Consider the following 17453-nt stretch of genomic DNA (forward strand, 5'->3'; position numbering starts at 1 on the left):
GGGCTGCGGACCTTGTAGTTTTCGGGGACACGTGATCGTAGCCTTTTTTGAGAGTTATTAGGATTTGACTGAAGCGCAGCGTCAAGAGCGGAGTTTGCTGTAACGATGAACTCGATACGCGAAAAACAAGTGGATGAAGTATATTTCTCGAGTGAACGTCGAGTCTCGTACTTTTGAAATTCAAGTAATCGGAACATGTCCAGCTGTATAATTCTTTGCTTCCTAATTCATGGAACACCTGATGATCAGTGATTTTTTGTACACGCTTTAATCAAGTAAGTAATATTAGCTTGTGTGCGATGAAATAAAATTTGCCTACGTTATCAGATCGATGACGCGTGTTACGTTAATGTCATTGAGTTAGAATCGAGTGTTACCAATCCCAGTTATAAGTCTAACTAACTGAAACTGATAAGAACGATTTTCGCAATCTCTGAATGTTTTGAATAATCAATAGTACGACTAGAAGAAATGTCCACATGTTCTAATCGTTTTTACCAAACTCTCGATTAAAATCTAAGGAAATTTTCACTGATCAATTATTTTAGATTTCCATATCATATTTTAGTATTTTTGTTATTTCATTACAACCCATCGAACAACGGCCTCCGTGGCGCAATTGGCTAGCGCGTTCGGCTGTTAACCGAAAGGTTGGTGGTTCGAGCCCACCCGGGGGCGTTTAGTTTTGCCCTTTTTTGGTACGAAAGCTTGAGAAGGAACAGCAGAGTACCGTCCGAATCACGTCGTTATTGTAGAATTATTTTCGGAAATAATGTTACAATATCACCATCTAATTATACGAATAGTCTCTAGAATTCTCCATGACTATCTCAACGGGTCTGTAGAAATTTTCTTCCATTCAGACCAAAACCGTTTGCCGAACGAAGCCCACAATCCCTCGGCTTAAATGCTCTCTCAAAACGGGTTTCTAAATTCGAACAGTTCCGGAAAAAATAGGTTTCCTTCAATACCTGAGACTTCATCCGCAACGGCGCCGTGGCTTAGTTGGTTAAAGCGCCTGTCTAGTAAACAGGAGATCGGGGGTTCGAATCCCCCCGGGGCCTGAATCGAACTCAAGTTTCGATTCATCTTTTTTCGCCGTATTTTTGCTCCGATTTGATAAACATTCGCATTCTTAACTCGAAACAGCGGTGACGAATCACGCCAAGATCGACGCTGCTCACTGTAAGCAAATTTTGAATTTCGAACGGCCGCAGCCCGCGCGTCACGTGGCTGCTGCGCGTTCTCGTTCTCACGTTGGCAGCACTGGCTCGTTCAGTCAGCTTTGCGCGAGCGAGAGTGAGACTGACGAGTGAGAGAGAAGCCGTGTTTTGTTGTGATCATGGAGTCGAGCACGGACACGTTGCGTCTCAACGATACGAAGTTGTTTAAACTGATAAAGGAGACTGTGCCAGGCGACGGTACGGAAACTCTGAACATCATCGAGATTCGGGACAACGTTTTGTACGTCTGGAACAGCAACGATAGCTGCATCTTGACCCTGAACGTCGGGGCAGCGCGCGGGAAGACCGGCGACGAGATTGTTTATCAGGTATTTATCAATCTTTCGGCATTGTTTTCGACAATGAGACTGACTAATTTGTGAATTCCGAATCTAAACCGCTTACATAATCCTTCGTAGACAAAAAATTTGACCCGTTATCGCACTCTGCGGTTCCTAACCTCTCTAACCTCGCTTACTCATGCCTCTTGAGAGCGGAGTGCGTCAGCACGTTTTCTGTCAGGTTTTGTTTGTAGTTGGTTGATTATTCGCCTCGATTCGTAAACGATGATATTCTTTCAACGAATGGTAATCGTTTTATCAGCTATATCGTGTGATTTCTATCGCATTACTTTTCACCGTTGTCCAGATTGATATTGCTGACAACTTCGCTTTGTGTTTTGGTCTGAAATCTAAGGAAGCTTCGGGATTTACTCGCCAGAAAGAAACTGGTATTTTAGATGCAGCGATGACAATGTTTATTAGTAGTGTCGTATGCTTTTTGAGAACTTCGGTGAAACTTCAGCTGACTGAATGTTCTTGATTGTAATTATGCGAATTACTTATATGTGCTAAATCGGTTGATTGAGACGCGTTAAACAAGATTGTTGGTACAAAAAGCTTAATAAGGGACATGAATGGTAAATAAGCCATATTGATTACGATATCGCTGGATATGAAACATCTGGCAAATCAGTAAGATGAGATTCAATACACCGAATTCAGGGACCGTCGAGACTGCGGACATCAATGATGTGAGAAGCAGCTCTTTGATCCGGAACTGACAATGAGAGAAGCTTAATAATATGAGTTTTTGACAAGCCAATGGCACTGATGTCAATGTTAGACAACACGACTCAAGTTTATTTGACACAATCGTTCGCCTATTGCTTACCTGTAATTATTTCACCGGGAATCGACGACAGCATGCGAAGCCTTTCCACCAGAATTCTCTTATTGGCTCGAACGTTTTTGTCCACTTGAGCATTTTACCAATAAGACGTGGTTTTGGTCAACTGAATTTCCACTTTGATTAATAAGTGTTTCCTTATTATTAAATAATATAGGTAAATATATAATGTGGGACAATAATGTGATACACGCTGGACGTTTCCTTCTTCATATTACATTTACTGACTATTTTTTGCTGTGTATAATACTCACAGTTTTTGATGATGTGAAAAATTTATTACGCTTCGAATTCTGTTGAGCGAGCAACAAATCCGTTAATTATATCCATCGCTTGCTCTTTCGGAGGGGTATTAAAGAAATGCAATACCTGTACAGAGCGTCGAGTAATTTTTATTTTGTACAACAAAAGTTAACAAGGTATCAATGTATATCGTGTTTATAATGGTATGTATAGTATATTCTTTCGATATTTCTGAGACATGTTATGAAGTGCTTTTCACGGGGCTTCAGTAATAGAGCTATTTCATAACTTCAATGTAAAAACGTTCAAGATTTATTAAGATATTCTGATTTCAAGAACGTGATAAATTGCTCCCATCCGCATGTACATATTGCTATATACGAATGTATATACTCAACATCTCCCCATTGGAATTGCCTCTATTCGAAATATTCTGAATATTACATATCTGCTACATTGAAACGTTAAATCATAATTTATGCTTTGATTTACACCCCGACGCATCTTTTATTAGATTTTCATTTATTGGAGGGTGGAAATTGGCTGGCATAGAAAATTCTTTTCACATTATGTTACATATTATATTTCATTCTCCGTTTCGGTTTTACTTTTCATTATTCGCCGACCAATTGGACATACCAAGTCAGGGGTAGTTCAAAATTTGCCGTCCGGTATTCCGTATTTTTACCTATATCCATACCGTAGATTTGTTAATAAAACAATATTTAAAAATTACAAGCACCTCTCAGTCACCATGTTCCACAACATTTCTCTATCTTCGTTTCGAATTTTTTTTTCTCGTACAAGACACACGCGAACGACGTGATTCTCTCAAGCTTGCCAATCGCACGCCAATTGTCCTTCTCACGATAGACGAGCAAAGTCGAATGTTTGATTCTGTATGGGAGTGTTTTGAACCGGATTCAAATCCGAGACTACACCCCATGTGAGTTTTTCAATACGCAAATTCGCGAGGATGGCCCAACGGGGCGCACCGAATGGACTATTTCCCTTATTTATCGCCTTTGTGCTCCGCACTGTATCAAACTCCGATATGTTTTCGCACGCATCTCTGGAGACCGCGGGGGGTTCCGTAAAAATAGGGACGAAGAAGCGGCGGAGGGCGGGAGGGACTAGAGTGGGTGTAAGAATATCTGAATAACTCGAAATCGAAGAAACCCTCGAGCCAATGACTGCGACGTCTCGGTTCTACCTTCGTTCGCAATACGCGCTCGTTTTGCATATTTTATCCCACGCGCATAATATCTCTGGTGTTATTCGACGATTAGGGCTGTTTTTCGATAGCGATTTTTCGCCGGGGTGAAGTCACAACTGCGCTAAGGGAGTTGAAGCCGTAACGCGAATTGACAGGACCGAAGGGGTCACGAGGGCGCCTCCTATCCGAACTTATTATATGTCTTGATAAAAGTATTTCATTCAATTTCAATTTCTGCGTAAAACGTCGTGCGCATTAAAACCTCTGTACATGCAAAGTTGGGTAAGAGGGGATGATAATTTATAGGAAATGGGTTGTTCGACGCTCAGATGTAATTTAATTAAAATAAATGTCGTCCGCGAAAAGGCGAACCAACACCATGGCAAATAAAATGCAAATTCAGACCCTTTTCCCTCCTCCGTGTAGGTACGCGACGTGTATGCGCGGGCATATATTCGACTACGTATACGTTCGATGCGCGTAAATGTGCCCTGCCGGCCTTGCGGTCGTTCGCCGCGGTATCCCGTCGGCTGTAAGGGATGGTCGAAAGCCAGGGGTGCAGGATGCCTCCATACACGCTTTCTACTTCTCTCCGTTTGCCTCTCATCGACGCTTTGGCCAAATCCCTTGTCTCCCTCTCGCTTTGTCTCTTTTCTCTCTTCGTGAAATTTTACACACAGCAAATAATTCGCTGAGGCGGACCCCAATTTTTATCTCTTCGAAGGTATATATATACATTTATATGTTATACAGCTGTACGAAAATCTCTTCACGGTAGAAGGGCCAATTTTTAAATTAACGATCAGTCGTGATCTGTTATGCGGGTTATTATTTAGTGGGAGGCATAGGTACGATAAATAGCAGTTTTATTTTTCTTGCTTTTCCGTTTAGAAGACAAATTTTTACTGCTCAAATTCACGAGGTTGAAATTATGAGGCTTAGCAACGACGTAAGGAAATTTGCGAAAAAATTTAAGAAAAAAAAAAAAGAACCGACAATTAGTATGTTACAACTTAATATGAATGACTGAAGGAGTTTAGTTTTCAAAAATGAATATATTTCACTGTATTAAAGTTTATTGAATTTTGGACAATTGCGAAATAACACAACATTTCATGTAATAATGCAACAGTGCATGCATCGTTACATTATATCGTTACGAACTTCAACTTCATTGCAAGTTTAGAATAACTTCACCGAAATTACGGTATGTGAATTAATTAATTCTCGAAGACTGCACATGATTTATTATTTTATCTCAATGAATTTCATCGTATACTATAATACAGGGATGTCGAGGAATCAATCGTTACATAATGCATTTTGGAAACCTCCAGGGAAAAGTACAGAAAACGTGAATATCCAAGCTTTGTTACATAATAATACAACTGATGAAATTTGAACACGCTGTACGAATCGCGATATTGCGTTATAAGTTTTCAAACTTTCTTCGGTTACAGTACGCGGCATTGATTGTTGAGCTGAAAATTTCTGACAATAAAACCGTTCATGGAAAGTTTCCGTATAGCCGGTGAAGGTGGCGACGTGGTCGTTTTTTTTTTTCATTTTCGGAAGGCTGCAGCAGCGGCAGCAGCAGGGTGTCGCAGATCTTCGTAGGAATAATTACTTCTTTCTCACCCTGCACTAAATTTCCGTATTAAAGAACTTATCCCATTTCGTTAGTCAAAGGGGTGTGAACGTTTTCGTATTATCTCTCGCCTCTCGCAAAAAAGGGAGAGAGAGAAAGAGAGACCTCTCGAGGCCGCCGCGAAGTCAAGGCGCGGTTAGACGTTCGCCGGTAATAAAGAAAGATAACAAAGATAACAAAGATAACTCGATGCAATAAAAATGATTCAAAGTTTCCCGCGGTGGGCTGCCGGTTCCGATGGCGGCGCGGGTGACAATGGGGCGTCTTTGTGTTCTCTCCTCTCCTCTCCTATCCTATCCTCCTCCCGCTCCCCCCTTACCCCATCCTCTTCATCCACCCCCCGACACGCTGTGATACCTATCTTCCGGTTTCAACTTCGCCGCGGGAAAGCCGAGCAACTTTTATTATTTATGACTAATATTTCAGTCATTTTAACTCAGTGCCAAGGGAAAATCTCTCTCTTCGCGACCTCGGGACACCCGACTGCATTGGACCAGCTACTGAGCTTAATCTTCGCCATTTTCATAATTAATTACTTGCGTGTGTAATTTGTTATATCCGGCACACTTGACCCCCCATCTCATTGGTCGTTTGACAGACATGCGATATCGTGATCTTTGCTTGTAACATTGAAACGTAGCTTCAGTTTAGTTCATTTTTGGTCGGAATCGTAGGGTTAATTTTTGTTAAGCATACATACGATACAACTTATGATCCTTGCGATAAGAGACCACATCTTACGACACGGTGACATGTACGTCGAATTCTTTTCCCGGGGGTTGAATTTATCCACCTGTCCGTGAACACGTACGTAATGCGTGTGTCGTGCCTCTCGTAATTCCGATCGAACCTGTAAAACGTTAAACGTTCCCGCACGCACTTTGCAGCCTGAGGTCGACCGGCTGCGGTAATGGGGCAGTTAAAATTTAGCGCTCTCGCAGAAATGCGAAACATGAAATACGAAATGCGAATAACTCCGGTCGCAACGTCTACCACAAAAGCCATTGTCTGCCACTTAGTGAATTCACGGGCTCGTCGACCCCCGCCTTTGCCTCTTCTCCTGCTGCCTTCAATGTAAAACACTTCCGTGGATTTTATTGTTCGCGTTCGTTCGCTCGGCGTACGTCTATATGTATACCTGTACGTATATGCAGCCCGGGCTGGACCACGTGGGAGTCCGAGGGAAGAGCAACATCCACCAATGAGAAACGTCAGCGTTAAATTACTTTTTAATTATCACACCCGAGGATTCGGCTTATTACGCTCGACGAGGTGTCTCAGTATCGCGTCGACGATTATGTATAAAATGCACGAGGGGTTATACCCACCTTGTATCTATATTTGAGATCGATGGAAGTCTGACGGATAGACTGAACGACGTGGTGTGTTATTTATGGGCACCACTTGGACTAACACAATTTTTCATTTTGATATCGTCACTTGAACAATCAAATGAACTGAATTTATGATCTTTACAACTCTCTTGAAAGACAACTGCACCCCTTTGTTTTTTCACCAAACATGTACCCTTCAATTTTTTCACACTGAATTGAAACCGAAGGTGAAAAAATATTGCGGTATTTTAGAAAAATACTCTCCGACAGTACATAGTCGAAGAGATATACCTTATACCATAGAATAAATATAACGCACAAGTGTCGCAAAATTAACCGGGAAACGTTTGGGTATAATATGGGGCGTGGAACTCATGAAAGTAAAATAGGCAGACAGATCAATTTATAGTGAATACATAAATTTTAAAACGTGATTTATTCAGCGGTACATAGAATAGGTTTTGTACGTCGATATTGAATATAAGCATTTTAATAAGTACGAGTAATTACGTATAAGATGTTAGAAGTATGAACTTAATATTATAACGGTTATTTGGTTCGAGAAATTATCTACTTTGAATTACTGTCACGCGAAACATAACGTTTTAACACAATTTGTTTGCAAGAATACAAACTACCATGAGTATCGAATGTACGAGAAATTGATCAATTACATCAGCAATAACAATAAATGCCAACAGCTGATCGAACGAGAAACGTTGCCATTCGTTCACCTGACTCAATGACGAGTAAATATACATCAAGTTATCGTGATTATACGTTTAGGAAGGCAGAGCACAGTTCAATCGTATTCGCTAAAGCTTTTGCCATGTCCGCCAACGCGGTCAATGAATTGCTCTTTATTTCTTTCAACAAACTGATTGATTTCTCACTTTCGGTGATAGACCCGGAGAAAGCATCGGCCATAATCTTTATCTCATCGTATATACCACCGACACCATCCCCACATTTTGAAATCGCTTCATTTTCGACTTTGTCGATCACACTTTTCTGCATTCCAGGTAAACGTGTTTGGCAATCTCGCAATTCAATGAAAACAGATTTCGTCGCCGAACTGCATGCAGAATACATCTCTTTCTTTTTCACTTTAATTTCGGTGAAAATTTTCGAATAATCCACATTTTGGTACCGCGATCTCGATAAAGCCATCATTATGTTTACCATGTCATCAGCAACTTTTCTCACTTCCCTTCGTATAACGTACCGAGCGGTTGCATCAATCTCCGAAGATTGGTACCCTATTTTTGCAATTGCGCCGAGAACATCATCGTATGCTTTGCAGACTGCATTAGTCAATTTATCTCCGATCATTTCGATCGCAATTAAGTCATTTTTACTATCGTTTTCAATCCTGGTTCCGAATTTGGACACCTCGTCGATTATGAAATCTAAAATAATTCTGGCTGAATTTTCGTATTCATCAGACAATATCTCTTCGATGGCATCGGACGTGACAAAATTATTCACAGGTTCAACCGAAGATGCAGAAATAGTTGGTAATCGCGTTAATAAACAGCACTGTGCTGCGATTGCTAGCCCGGCGAAGACACTACGCTGCATTTTCATTTTATCAGACTGATATTCCCCGAGGCCGAATTCTCTTTATATACGGTTATGTTTGTGTTTACAATAAATATTTATTCATATTTGAACGATTGAAAAAAACATTCGTATCATTTGATGCGACATTGATGTATAAACTGGTTTAGTATTCGACGTTGGATCACATGTTTTTAAAATTATTTCGCACGTGTGAATTGTTATATTCGACCTCGCGATACCGCGATATCATGTTCTTCAGTGAAATGTAATATTTTGCGAAAAGCTTCTCCAAGTTTCACGATCGATTTGTCCGACCGACATTACTGCTTAAAAATTTAACGAAATCTACATCCACTGTCTTCTTCAGATTTCAAGTGCTGAATATTTCTACTGCGTTTCAACAATTGGCCTGCATTACGGTCATCATTTTTTTTTAAACTATATTTTTCCACAGCTCAAGAGTACAGTTCTGAATAAAAAATGATAATTAATTTTATAACTGTAACGAGAAAATCTCGTATCGGTTGATATTCGATTTGATTGTGGCCACTCTTACCGTGCTTTCTCGCAACTCCTAAAATAATGTCATGTTGGTACGACGATAAATTCGTGTTGAGGTATCAAATTTTCGAGTTCTCCACACGGTGAAAATATGACAAGGTGTAGTTAACCACTCAGGATTCGAAGCCCGCGTAAAGTGCAATCGGCTACAGAAGAGTGTAACGTAAAAATACAAAATGACCGAAATGCGTCTGGAACTTTAGTAAATTCGCACGCCGTACGAACCAATAGGCAAATGTCGAACAATGCCCATATATACATATATATTGTATTCAATAGCTATGCACATGCTTTAAAATGCTGCGAACTCGTCCATTCGCTGGGCAATAATCTTCGACGAGTTCATATTCGACACGGCGTTGGGCTCGTAAAGGGGCGAGAATGGGCGCGAACGGGGCCAATACCAAAACCTATCCCTCGTCCTTTTCTCGCCCAGGCGGCATGCCGGGGACTCGATACGGTGTGAAGTGTGACGCACATTGCCATAAAACTGCCAACGCTACGGTGTTCAATAACCCGTATACCGCATTGCCATATAAGCCCATCCTTTCGCGCCCGAAACTTCCATATTTCGAGTGTGCCATCCTCCTCCTCCTCCTCCTTCTCCTCCTCCTCTACCTCCTCCACCGATTCGGGGCGAGCGAGCGACGTTGCGTATCGCGAAGCCCCGAAAAATCCCGTAAAGATATGCGCGTGCTTCGAGGGGCGGCTGAATCCCCGGGCGAGGGAATGGAAAAAATTTCGAGTCGCGAAGTTTGTAATTGCCGACGGAAGTCAAGCTGGGACAAGTGACGCGATGGCGAAGAGAATACCGGCGAAAATGAATTGCACGTTACCGAGGCTGGGGTGAAGGTGGAGGTGGAGGTCGAGGTGGAGGCTTCCCCGAAGGTATTGTATTGGGTGAAAATCTACGAAAATTCCCGTGGGGGAGAATCCCGTGCAGGCACAAGTCGGAAACTGCCCTCGTAAATTTTTAAATTAGAAAGAATAAAGCGCTGTGGCGACCAAAGGCTCATGACTGTATATTATCTATATGTATGTAACTATATATATATATACACATATATATGTTACACGATCGTTCATTCGCACTTTTCTTCACGCGGTTCACGCAACTGCGGTGTTAAGCATCATCTTTTATTGCGCTGAAGCTGACCGCCGGAGTGCGGATAAATTGGAGCAAATATATTTATTTCGTTTTACTGATCACTCGGAATGAATAGGAACATAAGAGAATCATGTGGAAACTATGTGCAAAGGTTTTCTTACTTTTTCACTTATTTTCAGACATTCTTTCAGAAATATTGGCTTACCCTCTAGGTGGCTCGCTTTAACGTAGTAATTATTTTGTGAAACTGTGTCCGGTGTCGTCATTGTCAGGGTTTCCGCTTCGAATTCCATTTGCAAGTAAAAGTCTATCACGCATGTAAATGGTATGAATAATTCAATATTTTACTTCCTAATAAAATCGAACATACAAATTCTTCGATATATGTATAGATTGCACAACCGACGCAGTTCGTAATTATTTTCTAGTAATCATCGCGGATGAGTCGGTGTAGAAGGCATGAAATTTTTTCTCTGGTAAACCTGAAAATGATGGAAAAGTTAAAATTAAAATATGCAAAATTAGAATATATGAAAAGACTGCATGAAAAACATCCTCTCGGTTAACGTGTGATATAACACGATATGTAAGCCTGTACCGAGTTGGTAATGAAAACCAGATCTTGGCTCACACGTACATACCCGATACGCGTACCGTGAACGCAATATAATGCGAAACTTGAACGGCAACGCCGGCCGGGGTTGTGGGACTCCCTGAAAGGCGATTAGAAATTAACATCTTGCGGATCCACGGAACGGTCATAAAGTCGGTCGGCGAATTGGACTCGCTCGGCGTATCTCTCAAGAAATATACACAGCAATGGGGGTTGGATGGTGGGTGGAGTACAAACGTGTAAGACTCGGGGCGCACAATACTGTCGAGCATCTATAACTACTATGGCACGGTGTGTTCTTCCCTACCTGGAAGATAGTAGGGGGATGGCGCCTTTATCTCTCAAGACACTGGATACAACAATGCCGCCTATTGTCAAACCTGGCCATTAAAATACGGGGACACCCTTACGGCTTCCTTGCCCCCTCCTTACCCTTCTGCCTGTACTTCTTCGGGCTCGGAACCACCCACCAACTCTCGATGTATTACGCCTTCTCCTCCTCCCCCCTTCGTTATTACCGGGGTATAGCCTATAAGCGTAGAAAGGGTTATGTACACAACCGTACACTCGAAGTGATAATAATTCTCAGCTAATAACCCTACCGAAGCATATTCCTTATTACTGCCGGAGTTTATTACCAATTTAACAACTTCGTTATCACCTATAGACGTTGCGTATTTATTTCGGTTGAAAATTTATTTGCCTGTTTCACACAAAAGATGAAGAAAAATGTTATCACGTCGGGTGGAATCGAGTAACCACCATTTATGTACATTTTACATGTTTGTAGTTCCGACTATTCCACCGTTGATCGTTCAGAAATTCATCAAAATTTGGCAAGGTCCACATGCGGGATTCTTGAAAGCGTCCCTTCATTTCGAATCGGTAAGAATTTTTGAAGACGCATCGAACGTTGCGGGAAATCAAGGAAGTGCGAACCGAGCGTTCCATCTTCCGGATGTGCCAGGAGATATGGAGTGGTGAATGGTTCTTGTATGTACAATGCCGGAGCATCGTCGAGTCGAAGATCGCGGAGTGCGATCTCGGATGGTGGGCTAATGCATTTCCTTTGCCAGTTTTAACGGGCATTCCTATACATAACTAAGTTTAATAACACCGGATGGAAAAGGACCGCCGTTTGCCTTGGCTGTTTATGTTTATAATAATACCGAGATTCCATCCGATGTGGTTTTTATTCATTCGAAAGTTGGATGGGAGTTGGGTAGAAGTACATTATTGCTATACGTTTGGACAATTCTTGAAAGATGAATAACATTTGCGGTCATCCGACCACTGCGAATCTATAACAAAGCGATATGTTTCCATCAATTATCTCATCGCGCTATTAATAACTCGCACGATCCGGCCCCGAGGGTGTTCCGACGAAATGGTCAGTCCGTGATGCGGCGATTTTCTCCCTCGGATCGTTGAGAGACAAAGAAGCAAAGGCGAAGGGGTTACGTTCATCGTAATTGGTCACGCAAGAATAGATCCGGTACAAGCGGGGAATTCGCGTTAATAAATTTTCTGATATCCAAGTTGCATAATCCATGAAGGACTAGGACTAAAATAGCGTAAGAAGGGTTGAACGCGAGTCACGCCCATTCGGACGCATGAGTTTCACCCCATTAGTCACGACCGATCGGGGAATGTCAAGTTTCACTCAAATGATCAACTCCGTCACGGTGAATACGCGAAACTCGATTCTTACGCGACTCGTTTTCTCTTCCCTGCGGTGAACAAATTTTCAACGTCAGCATTTATGGTCCGGCGTGGCGTGATTCACCGGCACCGATGCACTCGCGATTCCTCACCGCGCTACCGTCCTTTGGTCCATCGAAAGTTCGCCGATGGAACGGGAAAGGTGACCTCGGGGTCCCGGAGGTCCCAACTCCTAAGATCCACCCGGTCCCCGTAGGTCATGGCGCATAATGCCGTCTTGTTGGGTGGCGATAAATCTACTATTATGTTATAACCGCCATCTCAGCGTCGGATGGCGGTACCAACTCGCGACGCCGTCTCTAATAAATATCCTCGAGACAATGGACACTGTCCAAAACAGCGCAGATCTTACGCCTTTAAGTTGGGTACCAAGTCGCCCCTCCCGCCCCCGTCCTCGCCTCTATCGCCGTAACCCCTCCTTCTACCAGCTACGCTCGCCCCGTGGCCAGAATTATAATGTTTGTTTCTAACAAATTACCATGATAATACGTAGTTGTGGTTTCCATGAAATGCGGTAATGCGTGTCTTCGGTGGCACACTTAAATTACCCAACAACTAGCTCGGAGATTCTCGCGGGTAGTTGTAATGTTAATTAGCCACTTACAATACACACGCACGCATACATAGATCATACCTATACCCGCTAGATTCTAGAAGACAATCGTACTCCTCGCTTATACCCTCGACCAACTCGTGGTATTTACAACTTTCTTCAGCTCCTGGTTGTGGCTAAACTAGAGATTCTTCAAGGACCTAACGCTTCCGTGGATTCGTACCTATTCCGGATATTCAAGGGCACCCTAAAGCAATGAGTTATTAGTCTTTCGCTACAGTTTTGCATTTGTTGTCACGTTTGCTTCACGAGGGTACGTTGACAAGGGCAAAAATTTCCGCTGGTGAACCGAAACATTAGAAAATTTGGTTAAACACGCGAATGATGATAGAATCGGCTCTCCGCAAACTTGTAATTTTCAACCATCCTGAATTTAAGGTGCTTCGAGTAAAAAATGGATCGAAGTACGAAAAATTAACAGTTTGCTAATACCATGATCTCTTGGTACATTACACATCTGATTTAGAGGTCACCGTGATAACCTCGTGTCCAATCAGTGACGTTTGTTCTTCGGCTAGTCAGACAGTGACAAAAAGCAGGAAACGAATGAAGGTTGAAGTAGAGTGACAGAATAAAACAGCAAGTTTCCGGCAATGGAATCTGCGGTTTGACCATCAGGGGATCGGAAGTCTAATTTTATTGCGCACTCGGTGCTCCGCGTTCAAGATTAACTAACCCGTGTCTATAACTTCCGCGGAAATTATAAGTCAACCGACATTTTGAGAGGTGACAGTATATTTAACGCGCTGCACCGCGCTGCGTTCCTCGGTACACGAATAAATCCTCTTCGTAACGTTCTTCCCTCATCCTATTCGTGCAAGTCGGATTCACGCGTCAACATATAAAAATCTACATTTCAGCAGGTCTATTTATACGTCGCCCGCAGTCTCATTCCAAATCGACATTAAAAACTTGCAGCGTACGCTCGACAATGGATGCAAAAGCGATAAAGTTCATGTCTCAAAACACACCCTCGCTTCTTTTACGTGTTGGAATTGGTAAAATAATAACATTGTTCGTTGTAATTACGAAGGTAATAATACTAATAATCCACCGGACACGGAAAACGACGAGTCGGGAAATGAAAACCTCTGCAAAGGCACAAGAGCAACGAGGAATTTCCCGTACCTGTCATAGTGAATTTCTATAAATTTCAACTCCAGAAACAGTTTTGCCGCACCGACTTGCGGTGTTTGTTGCAAAGTTTGGAATTTTTCCACGGTGTTTTTTCGCTAACCACACCTTGAATTTCGTTCGATGAATGTAACGAGGTGTCGTCGTACAATCCCGGGTAAACCGGGGGTTCACGATTTTTAGAGGGTATTGAAAAAGTTGGACCCAGGCATTTTAGGTTTCTAATAAAAACCGCGGTGTCGCGGTGTGTCAATAAAAGCTCGGGGTGGTTCGCTGCTCAGTCGATAAAGTGACTCGCAGCCTGGCTCGCTGGCAGACTCGGGACAACTTTGTTCGTAAGCTGCCGATATAAAGACCGTTTACGACCTCGTCCCGCTTTTCCTCCTCTTCCTCCTCCTTCACCACCGCCTACGCACTTGTTACCCGGGTAAAATAAACTGAGCCCGTTCAACCATCCTCGTGATACTGCCAACACGTTGTGCATTTTCACCGCAAATGTCGGAAATCGTTGTACCCTCACTTTTCACCTATCATGTATTGTGAATTATAAGAAATCGCGTCGATGACTCTTCTAGCATACCTACATGGAATGTCAGAGCTTATTACACGAAGATTGGAAATCAATATACGAGTGCAAATTTTTAGCGACTTTCAACGTTTCATTTTCTTAGGTAAAAAATTGCATTTGTCTTGTCATTGTTTCCAAGGGTGAAAATACCTACCTCTATAATTTTATATCGTGATAATGTTATATCGAAAACCATAAGATAAGTCCGTCTGCATTTATACAGACTTGTCAGGGTACATTTTGCCAAAATCTACCTGCATTTTGGCAACTGATAGTACATTTTTGTGAACGACAATTATCTCGTTATTCACGATTGGCGTCCTTCTTACCATCTCAAATCATCGACCATGCGATAAAATATTGTCAACCGATAAATGCAGACAAATGTAATTGAACCTATGTCGAATTGTCAGTGTGATATTTTTACGTATAAATATACGTAACGTCCGATATACGTGTAAATTGAAGAAGGATACAGAAATGTATGTAAACGTTTCTGTACGCGGGCTGACTAATATTGACGTATCTTTAAAAAGGAGGACACGGTTATATACCTACGACGGTTAATTTCAACGCGGTTGCGAAGGAGAGATAATGTGCAATCATTTTGAAATGGAAATGAAAATCAGATGATGAATCCTAACGATGCCGTTTATTATTTTAATTTTCAGCAGAGACTGGTTCGTTGCTCTCCGGGCTCTTCGCTGCTGGTAACTCGAGTTCGAGCCACTAAATTGCGTTCCTATTAGCCGTATAATTGCAAGATGGCCCCAGTAATTTCCGTTTATTCCAACTTCGTCTCTGAATGGGGAAAATTATAGGCAAAAATAAAAATAAATATCAGTATTAAAAAGTACAGGCTTAATTTCGCGGCCGTGCGATCCTCTCATTTCGAAACCTTTATAACGTATCGCGAATACACATCATTCGCTGTACCTTTGAGAAAAACACACAAGGATCATATTGCATAATCATTCGCTGATTCATGCGCCAATTTCACTCTACGATACGCTCACCATACAATTCTAGTTACCAAAACTTTTCGCAAATGCAGAATATTATACGGATTATAAGCGTAACATTGACGGACGATTATACTCGCAGCGTTGTTGGGCGGCTGGTTTTCATGCCGCAGAATTTTTACGGGGCATATAACGTTTAGAATTCGGTATAGTAGGTGGCTGGGTATCTTGGGGTTGCAAATCGAACCATCTGCCCCTCCACTAAACGGGCCAATAATCGAGAATTTAAATTTTAAACGGCGATAAATTCGCGCACCGCGTACCGCCGTGGCGGACTTTTTACCAACAGCTTATACGAGGATTCGCGCGTTTATATTTATAGTGACTTTAATGTAAAGCCGTTCTCGCACTGCGACTGGCTTCAAACTTTATGCGGCTTGTTATAATGTAACTATAACTTTTTATATCGCTCCATAATGCGATACATCCCATCTCGAGCTCTGCATTGCAGTCTGCTGGTCTGTATCTCTACGTTCGAGCAGCAAAGCTATCATGGACACGCCATATTTACACGGTGCTTACGCCCCCTGCTCGATCCTTATCCGACTCGCAGAAGGAGGAAAGGATCATGGAAATTTTCGGGAGACTTCTTTTTTCAAAATTACGCGTGAGAAGTGATTTTTACTTCGGCAAGTTCAGATTCGCGCATTCGGATATTCCCGCTTCCTCTCTTGATTGCCCCTTTTATTCGCCGCCTCGCGCCCTATCTAAGTCCGCGAACCTCATCTATGTCGAAATTAAAAACGTTAAATTTCATTATTATTTCACTCCGGTACCCAATTAAACAAGGAGAAAAGAAACGGCGTAAGAGTCCGATGTGTATATATGTAGGAAAGAAGAATGGGTCACGTTCCGCTCCTTAAAAAAAGAGATTCTTAAAAATGGTTGCCCGCTATTTTTCTAGTTAATTTGAATTTCGTAATTACCCGGGTGCGAATACTCGAGGTAGTGTTGAATGAAAAAAAGAAGAAGAAAAAAACGATCCTCTTTTTAATATCTCCGAGAATTCGTTTCGCCTCCCTTTCTCTCTACTTCCCTCTTGCTCTCTCTCTCTCTCTCTCTCTCTCTCTCTCTCTCACACTCGACGACGACGAGAGAAGATCTCTGGCAGGGTCGCGTCGTCGCGACGCGGAGGGGACCGGAAGTAGGGTCAGGAAAAGGATTCATTACGCCGGGATTTGTAAATCTTCTTGTTTCTGATTAATTCCGTCCCAGGCATTAATGTTTCATACATCATCTCTGTCTATGCTGCATGGCAGCTATATTATTCCGCCTGGTAGGTTATACGTGCACTTCTTCCGGGGCAAACCCGCTGCTTTATTCATGGGGTGACGGGATTTGGGTACATGAACACGAACGGATGCTTGACCCTCTTTTTCCGTTTATCCAAAACCGCGTCCCCAAGCCGATCAACGCCGATCCCCGTGGCTTATCGATCGCGGGTTTTCGACTTTACCCCTGCAAGTCGCGTTCGCTAAACGAATTCCGCAGTACGCGATAATTGAAGAAATTGTCCTAGAAAAATCACGGAAACTAACCGTCGCGGATGTAGTTGACAACGGATCGAAGCCGAAAGACGGGGGCTGCCGCACCGATCGAATCCAATCCCGAAGTAAACAAGCGTTCGTCTTTCGAATATAAAGTCTAATTACGTAAGCGCGGAGCTTTTTCCCGTCCCTCCGGCTCCAATCACTTAA

At 42.4% G+C, this 17453-nt stretch overlaps 1 protein-coding gene and 2 non-coding genes across 3 annotated transcripts in view; all 3 read left to right on the plus strand.

Moving 5' to 3' along the window:
* The first annotated feature begins 604 nt into the window (after positions 1–604).
* On the plus strand, positions 605–678 carry Trnan-guu (transfer RNA asparagine (anticodon GUU)). Its single transcript has one exon. It is a non-coding gene; the product is annotated as a tRNA-Asn (tRNA).
* Positions 679–990: 312 nt separating this feature from the next.
* On the plus strand, positions 991–1064 carry Trnat-agu (transfer RNA threonine (anticodon AGU)). The gene has a single exon. It is a non-coding gene; the product is annotated as a tRNA-Thr (tRNA).
* Positions 1065–1305: 241 nt separating this feature from the next.
* LOC124300331 (nuclear pore complex protein Nup88) overlaps positions 1306–17453 on the plus strand; it is a 106737-nt gene continuing 90589 nt past the window's right edge. Inside the window, exon 1 of the mRNA XM_046754294.1 lies at positions 1306–1552. Coding sequence (XP_046610250.1) covers positions 1343–1552 — 210 coding nt within the window. The 5' untranslated portion in view covers positions 1306–1342. The remainder of the gene's footprint in view (positions 1553–17453) is intronic.

This window comes from Neodiprion virginianus, chromosome 3, assembly GCF_021901495.1.
Source record: "Neodiprion virginianus isolate iyNeoVirg1 chromosome 3, iyNeoVirg1.1, whole genome shotgun sequence".
NCBI classification, from domain to species: Eukaryota; Metazoa; Arthropoda; class Insecta; order Hymenoptera; family Diprionidae; genus Neodiprion; species Neodiprion virginianus.